Raw genomic sequence first — 10,038 nt, forward strand, 5'->3', positions numbered from 1 at the left:
ATCTGGGTGGTTTGTCTGGACACTGAATATTGTTCGACCCCCATAGGCTGTGAGCGTAACTGAGTTTGAAGATTTATCGGCCGAATGAAAGAGTGCGTCTGTGCATTCGACCACTTCAGGCTTGGGACATTATATTGGTTGCCCGGTGTGAGTGGTGTTCACAGTTAGGGTGTTTCATTGTCAGGTATGGTACTTCATCAAGGTTGTGGAAAGCAGGCCAACTGTGTAACACCTCCCGGGCGTCATGACCGAACGCATTGCACAAGGCTCCAATTGACTAGTCAAACTGTCCCAGATATCGCCATGCGTGAACCAGAAAGTGCCAACCAGCTCATGCAGCCCCAAAGTCAATGATCACAATGTAGCTAGATCACTCAGCCCAGTTACGCCGTCAAGTAGCGACAAGCGTCTGGGAGGTAACGTCAAAACATGATTATCCCCTTGGAATACTACAGTGCTGGCGACAGGCTCCCAGGAGAAATAACCCCATGGCGTTTGGGGAAGCTATAGGAATGCATGGGTGCAGGTTAGGGTATCCCCAAGCAGCGTTTTGATTACCCGCGAAATCCGTGGAGCCGCTAAAACGGCAGAAACGGCAAAAGGGCTTTCTAAAATAGGGATGGTCTGGGGAGAAGGCAAGGTTGTCTAGATGGTAACTGATGAGGCCAATGGGACCCGGACGCGGGCAGTGGCGCCGCTCTTCAGAATATAAGGTGCCTTTGCATTAGGCGGCTTGGCCGCTGGGGCGACTGAGATAAGCCATCAGTTCGGGCACGCACTACATAACCATCCCGTAAGACGGACGGGTGCCCCCGAACAAATGCATCAGTAGCGCTCCACAATGTGCAAGTGTGCGCCTTTTATGCTGCGCTACTACTTTAGCTATGCAAACAAGATGCTAGCTTCAGATAAGTTTGCCCAAGGTGACAATCGAGTGGGGCCGAGTAGCGCTCCGAGAGAAAAGCATCAGCGCCGTTTGAAAATCCAAGAGATCTGCAGCAATACTTTCAGGTATTTAAACAAGTCACTAGTTCACAAGGCCACGTACTACTAGCAGTTGAAATTGGAGATAATAATTTCATTAGTCACTCAGCCGGGGCTGGGCTTCGGGTTCGGCTCGCGCGGTCGCACGGCAGCATTCTCGCTTCATCGGTCGGATCCTGAGTCGCTGAGGACAGTTTGGGGTGCCGCCGGAAAGGAGGTAGTCCTTAGCCCGCAGGTATCGGACACGTCAGACAACTACCAAATCTCCCGCGACGCAAACTAAAATATGTAGACCCGTCAGAGCGAGTGCCCCCGTTTCCCACAAGTCATTTAGCCGCAGTCCACGAATTCCCCATCACTGATCTTGGTTTGACGTTGACCGACCGGGCTGCCGCTCCCCCCCGGTTTAAGCGCGCACATCGGGCAATGATCCCCTACCTATCAGCAGTAGCCCTATACCTCCTGCCTCGGGAGTCCAAACCTAGGAGCCAATGTCCCCTGGCGTTCCACACCGTATCACAGAGCCTTGTAGCGAATCCTTTTTTCGCGGGAATGCTCCTCCGATGTAGAGGACGCTCGGTCAGGGCCAAGGACGCAGCGTGTAAACGTATTCACGGATCATAGAGGCTAGAAGATCGTATAGATCATATGGGATCTCTTGGTACTTCCACGTTAACTTTCCGACAATCAGTGGCAAATCCAGTGAAGCACCTCTTCACGTTAAATAAGACTGCTTACACGCAAAGATGCACTTCGAGAGGATCGGAGGATTGAATTATCTGGAAGCAACCCCAAAACTCTTGTTTGCGTCAATAATTTTATCCCAAGAATCCACTGCCAACCGAGCTTACGCTACTGGGCCGGTTTTCTAACAGTAGTTGTCATCGCAATCGTACAGCTTTTAACCAAAGGTTGGAATCGATACCAGAGGCCGGTCAACAAGCCCCGGGTGCTACTAAGAGCATCTTGATTTGTTCAAGCCACAGATATCAAAATTGAAATGAAAATGAGTCACGAGGGAAGGACGATTAAATGAGTTTTTTTCACAGTGTGAGTAAAAATTTCTATCTCCGGCTGGTGAGTAACTGTGCGGCATGTCATGATGGTTGGGCGCATCTCAAGGAAACAGCCTGATCGCGCAGGGGTTGAGTCCCCTGATCTGTACAGCATCCACCCACCCTGCCCAGAGGCGGCTGCGTAGATCTTCCAAATGATGTGCTATCGTTCTCATTTTCTTCGTGAAAGTCACTTATTTAACCGTGTCACTTTCATCCCACGACTCATCCAATTCTGGCATGCCTCATTGCTCGTAATGTTTCATTTACTCGGGACCAACTAACCACGGGCAACTTTATATGCGCAACAGGCCCCATTGCTCTGTAGAGAGAATACTTCGGTACCCACTTTGCCTCTCCGTCACCGATGACCGACAAGTATTGTATAGCAGCTTCCTTGATATTTCACTCTAGTGCTCGCGTAAATTACTCCGTGTGAATGATCTCTTCCGTTCAGACGCAGTGATTAATCTCCTATAGGACGGATCACAAGCGTACATTGACTATCACTCACACCATCTGATTGGCAACGACTTTATCCGTTCATATTGTGTTCCACCAGTCCCAGGTACCAGTCGAAATGCTCGTGTATTACCCTAATGCTGTTATCCGCATGCATGGATATCATCTCCAATCCACTCGGTCATGAAATCCAATCCCTTTCAGCCCTTCTCGCGGAACTCCTGCATATAAAACTCTTTAAGGACTTTTGGGAGTGCCCGGCTATTACTTACCCTCTCTCGAACTTCCCTTGTCACCCCTCGCTTCGTGGTCGCCATGAGTTCTCTAGTGAAGCTTGCTAGCTCATTCAGTGGCCCAGACCTTTTCGTCGCCGTCTCTTTTGTCGTATGCGTGGCTGCTAGCTACTATCTCTACTCCAACCAGAAGAGATCCAGTCTTCCTCTCCCTCCTGGGCCTCCAAAGACATTCTACTTTGGGAATGCGCACCAGATTCCTTCCAAGTTCAAGTACTTGAAGTTCATGGAGTGGTCAAAGCAGTATGGTAAGGAATTCGTCATGACATCCACCTATTCTTGTCGTTGAAGAGCGCTCCGAAAACGTTTAGGTGACGTTATGCACTTGACCGTGTTCGGTGCCCCGGTCATCGTCCTCAACAGCGTTGAAGCGGTCACCGATCTTTTGGAAAAGAAATCCGCCATCTACTCTTCTCGCCCTCGCTCACATATGGCAGACATCATGGGTTACTCCTCCTCCACACTACTTGCACCTTATGGAGAGCCTCTCCGCCGCTCTCGCAAGCTCATGTCTGCTGCCCTCAACTCTCGTGTCTCTAAAACTTACCACCCCATCCAAGAGCGTGTCGCTCAAGACTTCGCCTACTTGCTTCTTGAGAACCCCCAGCAGCTGAAAGACAACATCAAGCGGGCGACCGGGAGTGCAATCCTCGAAATCTCTTATGGCTACAAGCTGACTGGAAAGGACGATCCACATCTCCCGCTGGTAGAGCAGGCCACACACAATTTCGGTCTGGCCGTTTCCGGTGGCTTCTGGATTGATTATCTCCCATTCCGTACGTTTCCGAGATCTTGATGCTTAAAAGGGCATATTGATCTAACTTTCTTTTTACAACACGTAAAGTGCGTTTTGTTCCGTGAGTTGTACCAGGTGTTGCTTTGATCGCGATTCACTCAGCCCCAACCTACGATACTTTAGTCTTCCTCTGTGGTGGCCGTCCACAAGGAAGTACATCCAAGATGGTCGCTCTCTCTCCGTCAGAATCCGTGAAGAGCTCCATCAGTATGTCAAGCGTCAAATGGAAAGTAACGAGGCTCTCATCACGTATTGTTCTTATCTTAATACATCCCATTCATAGGCTGCGGGCACTGCATCGGCATCATTCACTTCCATGCTTCTCCAAGCCAAGGGAACTGTCACGGGAGAGGACGACGAAGAGGAAATGATCAAGCGTACTTCCTCCATCTTGTACGGAGGTCGGTGGTCGAATCGCTTTCTCTGATTTCCCTGTTGATTGGCTGAGTTTTTGTCGTTCAGCCGGAAGTGATTCATCTTGCGCCCTCCTTGAGGCTTTCTTCCTGGCAATGATCCTCCACCCTGAAGTCCAAAAGAAGGCTCAAGCAGAACTCGATGCTGTTATTGGCAATGAACGATTCCCCACCATGCAAGACAGAAGCCAGCTTCCGTACATGGACGCGATCATCAAGGAGACCATAAGATGGGCTGCTGTTGTTCCGCTTGCTGTCCCCCATGCGCTCATTGAAGAGGATGAATATCGCGGTATGCGCATCCCTAAGGGATCCACTGTGATTGGAAACGTTTGGTTCGTCTATATATACCTTTGCCGGCAGTACGACCTCCAAGGTTCTTAATGACAATTTAATCCATAGGTCCATCTTCCACAACCCCTCCGTATACGAGAAGCCATTCGAATACATTCCAGAGCGTTTCTTAGCCCCGAATCCTCCCCTCGATCCGTTCTCTCTAGCCTTCGGATTTGGTCGCAGGCAATGCCCCGGTATGGACGTCGCGTCCGCCACTGCATTCCTTTCCATGTCCACTACTCTCCACTCGTTTGATATCCTTTTCGCGAAGGACGCTAATGGGAACGATATCAAGCCTAAAGTTGAATGGTCTCACGGACTCATTGCGTAAGCCATTAACGACTGTCATCCTCCTATTCCCCTTGGGACTTAAATTTGATCTTCACTCATAGGCACGCCGCCGAGCATCCCGCAAACATCGTTCCTCGTAGTGCTAAGGCAGTCGAGCTGATCCGCACTACTCACTGGGGCGCTGATGAATAAGAAGACGCTCAGAGTTCTTGCTGGAACGGTGCCACCTGCATGTCCATAACTATTACTCAACATATCAAAACGCACCAAACCCTGTAAATGTATACGTGCTCGGTATTAATGTCATTTTGTAGCGAATACCAACATCTAGTTCTATTATTGGGTGTGCAGATGCGTTAGCTTCACTCACCGTCGGCATTGAGGGGTGGTAAGTGAATAGCATAACACCAACTAATTTAGTGAGAGATACCCCACTTTTAAGACCCAGCGCTGAAAAACAACCCTGACACGGCGACTCCTAATGCATGATGCCTGCATTCAAGTTGCCTTTAAATTTACCCGAGTGGGGCAGCCCGGCGTTCAGTGTATGCAGTTCCCGAACAAATGGTATGCCCGTAGACCGCCGGTTCGAACCTTTTTTTTTCCCACTGGCTGCAGGATCGACAAACGTAACAGACACCTGGTTACGTAGCCAGAATGCTGTCATCTGGGTTGGATACCCCTGTTGCGTAGTTTGGTGAGACGAATATTAGATCATTCCTGGTAAGATGGAAAGGGTCTCCCGTGTCCTCTCTACGCCATGGCAAACTGGAACGTACAAGGAGCTGTATCTTCCCTTACTCCCCAAAGCTCGATGCTGAGAGCCTGAAAGACTCCCATATGGTGCAAGTAGGAGAGGAAGCACGCAGATGTGCGATCCTACCCGTCGTCCACCTCTGAAAGCTGAGATCCAGCTGCAGTAAATGTAACGATGGGCGAAAAAAAAAGACTAAGTGGGCGAAGATATTGAACGACCCAGGGTTGGCGGCGTAGGGCATTCCAGCCAAATCGGGTCGTGGGTGACATTCAATCCTAAGCCAGTCGAGGCAGTGAAGATCGGGGGGGCGATGAAGAAAAGAAATATTTCAGATCGTCTTGAACATTGATGCTGACGGATCGCAGCAATACACAAGGAAAAAAATTGGGAGAGCGGAGCACTGGTGAAGCGCGTTTTAAGTATCCTGATCGTGTGCACACCAGTATGTCTGTGATTTGGGGGGAAAGAGTCCATGATGCTTGGAAATCTCTAGGAGGGTGTAGGCTACGTAGTTGCGTTGAGGGGCAGGGGGGTGACGAGATCAAGAACGTTGCAAGTTGTAAACGGCGGATCGGAGCATGAGGAAGAAGATGAAAGAGAGGATCTAGCAGGGTCAGCTTCAGCGCCCCAAGAACGGATGGTCAGCTCTTGTAGGGAGGTTAAGATGATGAAACTCGGGATCTCCATGTTCGTAAAGCTTAGGCGTGGAATCTGGTGGGTAGTGGTGCAGGTAGATCGAGTCGCGAACCAGGCAGCCAGACGGGTGTGGAATACGATACAAATCCTTAAACACCTGAGAAATTTGAAAGGGGTTGAATCTAGCTGTCATGCTTTGGCATGCTCAGCTAGCTTGGCATCTCCACGCACCCTGTCGCAGCAGTTCCTATGGGAATTCTCCAACTTGGGATATTCTGCTTCTTCGTGGGGCTGACCTGTCGTTCCTTCGTGGATTCTATTAAGCTCAGTCAGGTTAGAATGCGTATTTGAAATATCAGAGCATTTCTTTCTTGCCCGGTGAGAGAGAACGTGGCGGAGCTAGTACATACATAGCAAGAATTGACGAATCTGGACTCACAATATTCAAAGCGCCGAAGAGGTTTATTTATGTTGATGGGTCTCATCAATCCAGTTGACGATGGAGCTAGCTAGTACGGGAACACTCCTGCTAACAAAGACTCCAACCGCGTCGAGCCTAGACCGCAAACTGAAGGGGCTTGTGCAAAATACGTCGGTTTTCTAGAAGATTGATATTGCTACGATCGAGATAGGTGTTGAGATAAATATCAATCCGAGCATGCCAACTGCAGAGACTATGTAATGCAAGTAGGTTGAGTTGTCAAGGTACTTACTAGCTTCCCACGTTAATTAAGCAACACGATCGCTTGGTGTGAGTCACGTTCAGGAACCAGGAAATCTGGATAAGCACGGTCACTATTAATAGCTTTTGAGTTCAACTCCCCAATGCTTGAACCAAGGGGTAAAGTGAAAGGGACCATGAACACGTGCTGTGGGGAACGCGTCGTATAAGAGTGACATGGTGTGATCGATACAAGTACAGCGACTCAACTTGTGCAGCCGAGCCCGTTTTAACTTGACTTCGCAACACACACACACATCGTTAACATGAAGTTCTTCTTCCACAACAGCTTCCTCACCTCGCTCCTCTTCGGCCTCATAAGCATCAACTCGGCCCTTGCTATCATAACCAGCATCAAATTACCCCAGAACGTCCTACGCCCTGGCCACATATTCACTGTTACATTCTTTACCAATCACAGCATGATCCACAACACTCAGTACTACGTCCTATTCGGACTACAACCTGGAACGGCCCCGATCACGGGTGGAAATATTGGTCAATTCGTCTTGACCAGTCCTCAGAGCGATTTGGTTGAGGGTGGACACTCCGTCACGTCGGGGCATGGAAGTTTCAAGGTGGATGTTTTGTTACCAGCTAAATTCAAGACTACGACTGGAAAAAAGGAAAAGTTTGGGATGACGGTGGCTGTTTTCCAAACGGTGAGTTTGGTTTTGCGAATTGCAGTAAGGGATCGATCAAGCTGATTTTTTTTCTTTTGTTGCAAGACTGGGGCCGAGAATGAAGCAGGTGTAGAGAGCTTCCATGGAATTGTCACCATCGCTCCGCACTGAGTCAACCGAGGTTATCTCTGCTTGAATGCGTTGGCGCTCGGTGGGAGGGAACCTGGACTCACATTGGTCATTAAAGCACCGAGGAGTTTTTAATTTTTATATTGTTTGCTCTGCCTGATATTACTTTATTATTCCCCTTCTGTCTCATTGCGTTTGCCTTGAGCGAATTGGCGACGATATTTATGACTGTCGTTTGCGTGGGCGGCGCTTCAACGCATCGACCAGGACATGCAGCGTTTCTTTAGTCTGTATTTACACATGGGGGAAATACTTACATATATAGTTGATCATTGAAAATTAACCAACGCAGAGAATGTTGCGAATAATGATTGCAGAGACAGGTTGTCGGGGAATGTACATGCACATCATAATATTGCATTGGCCAGTGGAGTGAGAGAGGGTCGATCGGTCATAAGGTGCGGGGGGGTTCATAGTTTGTTCAATATTTGGACAGATGCTAGTAGTTGGGCCTGAAGATCACAAGCAGTAGATTACATAAGTAATACTGATACGTAACAGGGTCGAAAGATGACGGACTAAATAGGGATGGCGGTGGTGTTGCGCTGACTGAAGCAGCCTGAGGGTGTATCCAGTGCAAATGCATATTGGAACGAGCGAAGGGATGTTATATATGTAGACATACAAACAGGAGAGTGCTGCCCCTAGATTAGAAAATTTGCAATGCCTTGCCCACATGGTCTTGGTATGTGGACATATGAACCGCCAAATTTCAAAAGCACGCTCTCCTTTCAAATTGATTTGGGGATAGCCTTGTGACGTCACACACATTTGAGTTGGTCGCATTTGACACATTTGGTTTGACACGAGACCCGTGGGCTCGTTCGCGTTCGTTTCCGTTTCCATGCTTATGTTGTTCGTCTGGTTTTCTTACATAGGGCTCTGGTCTCGAACTACAAACATAAAATTGTCGTCATACACACCCGTAAATACATGTTTCGAGGTCGAGGCCGATTTCCGGCACTTTCAGTGTGTTGCTCTTCTCGATTGCTTTCCTCAGCAGGGCTACGGAGCAGCAAGAATTTACCCTAATCAAGGCTGGTATCCGGCTTCACCATCTTGAACTGCATAGTGCATGTCGGTCGTCTACAATTTCATTCGGAGCCCCTCTTATAACTTCGAGAGATTCGCTCTCTGTCATTGAGCAACGTTACAACTCACGTATAAGTACTCTATGATCTACCCCTGCCTGTTCGACTTACGGTTTCTTCTCCTGGATACCATGCCACTCCCCAGCTCTGGTAAAGGTTACAACAACAATATTGCAAGTCTCCATCCAGTGATTATGGAGATCGGTGGGTTGGTTCAGTGACCTTACGTCTTCCATGAACCCATACGCTTCAACTGCAGAGTTGCTCTGCATGTTCTACTTCCGGATGCTCCCATCACTCTCACAGTACCAGGAATCGCAAGCTGAACGGGCTATCTTCTTCCCAACCTTCGCCACATTAGCCTCATATAAATACGCTCAAACGTGTGTCAAGCAAAAACCATCAGTAAAAGTTATTAGCTTAGCTCTGGTCGAAACGCGAGTTGTATCCGCTGAGTAACAGATTGCCATATATATCTGGAATCCCTTCATGACAAGACCAACGGGAACACATACTTTAAAATAAACACAACAACGACATGTAACAAGACGAAGCGAGAGGATTGCACAAAAGAAACTGTGGGCATGTGGTTTCCCCGCTGTCGGATAACATGCACCCATATATATATATATATATATATATATATATATATTGCGGAAAGGGCTGTGGAAAATTTGGACCTAAACGCAGTGACTGTAATCCTAGGTGCTAGCTCCGCCAGATCCTAGCACTAGCATATATGGTCCGCCTGGCAGAAAGCCTGATCCTGCCATGTACACTTTTGGCCGTTGCTATTCGCACAGCTGGTGCTCTTTCCAACGGGGAAGCAGGGTCCCTGATGTCCGGTCTGGGTTTCAGTATAGGAGCTGAGATCAGGATTAATCGTAACCTGATGGTTACAAATCGTGACGGTCTCGAATGTACCAGGTTGGATCTCTTCGCCGACCCAGTTGTCCACGATATCTTCGCACTGATACTGATCAGTCCCGTCTGTTTGTGCAAATATTGGTTAAGCAAGGGGCTAAATTTCATTTAAGATTTCGGTTCACCTAGCCAAGAAGGGATGACAGCCCCAACTACGCTCTCTGTATTCTGAGTATTTGGTGCGATTACCTCGCAAGTGACTTTGCCAACGTGGAAATGCGCCGCAACAGTGCGAAGTAGGGCGACCGAGACGAAGGCACTCCAGAATCGCATCGTTGACTTTTTGGAGAACTGCTACTGGTAGATCGCATGAGTAGCTCTTACGTATAATGCGAATCAAAGAGTATCGACCTTAAGTCTTGGGGCGTAGATGCTTGGAGGACTGGGGGAGAAAGATCCACCCCTGGGAGGTTATATACGATAATCGGTATCCAATCAATATTTAACAAAGTGAAAATAATCTTCCC

At 48.5% G+C, this 10,038-nt stretch overlaps 4 protein-coding genes across 4 annotated transcripts; 3 read left to right on the forward strand and 1 right to left on the reverse strand.

Moving 5' to 3' along the window:
• Positions 1 to 2,816: 2,816 nt before the first annotated feature.
• Positions 2,817 to 4,955, forward strand: EI90DRAFT_3280183 (cytochrome P450; the record flags this gene model as incomplete). The annotated part of the gene is made up of 9 exons (XM_039066742.1): positions 2,817 to 2,885; positions 2,925 to 3,042; positions 3,106 to 3,570; positions 3,639 to 3,651; positions 3,714 to 3,816; positions 3,874 to 3,991; positions 4,053 to 4,338; positions 4,406 to 4,666; positions 4,732 to 4,955. The coding sequence occupies 9 exons, from the start codon at positions 2,817 to 2,819 to the stop codon at positions 4,820 to 4,822; spliced, it is 1,524 nt and encodes a 507-aa protein (XP_038918181.1). The 3' UTR covers positions 4,823 to 4,955.
• Positions 4,956 to 7,010: 2,055 nt separating this feature from the next.
• EI90DRAFT_3121116 (uncharacterized protein) lies at positions 7,011 to 7,538 on the forward strand (the record flags this gene model as incomplete). The annotated part of the gene is made up of 2 exons (XM_039063369.1): positions 7,011 to 7,406; positions 7,473 to 7,538. 2 exons carry the CDS (start codon positions 7,011 to 7,013, stop codon positions 7,536 to 7,538), a joined length of 462 nt encoding a protein of 153 aa, XP_038918182.1.
• An 832-nt stretch (positions 7,539 to 8,370) lies between these two features.
• EI90DRAFT_3049788 (uncharacterized protein) lies at positions 8,371 to 8,677 on the forward strand. The gene has a single exon (XM_039059716.1). It carries the CDS (start codon positions 8,401 to 8,403, stop codon positions 8,617 to 8,619), a length of 219 nt encoding a protein of 72 aa, XP_038918183.1. The 5' UTR covers positions 8,371 to 8,400; the 3' UTR covers positions 8,620 to 8,677.
• A 471-nt stretch (positions 8,678 to 9,148) lies between these two features.
• EI90DRAFT_451538 (uncharacterized protein) lies at positions 9,149 to 10,038 on the reverse strand. The gene is made up of 3 exons (XM_039067630.1): positions 9,923 to 10,038; positions 9,697 to 9,862; positions 9,149 to 9,637 (listed from the first exon to the last, which is right to left on the reverse strand). Exons 2-3 carry the CDS (start codon positions 9,842 to 9,844, stop codon positions 9,378 to 9,380), a joined length of 408 nt encoding a protein of 135 aa, XP_038918184.1. The 5' UTR covers positions 9,845 to 9,862; positions 9,923 to 10,038; the 3' UTR covers positions 9,149 to 9,377.

The sequence above is a fragment of the Cantharellus anzutake genome (assembly GCF_015039405.1).
Source record: "Cantharellus anzutake strain C23 chromosome Unknown EI90scaffold_15, whole genome shotgun sequence".
Lineage (NCBI taxonomy): Eukaryota > Fungi > Basidiomycota > Agaricomycetes > Cantharellales > Hydnaceae > Cantharellus > Cantharellus anzutake.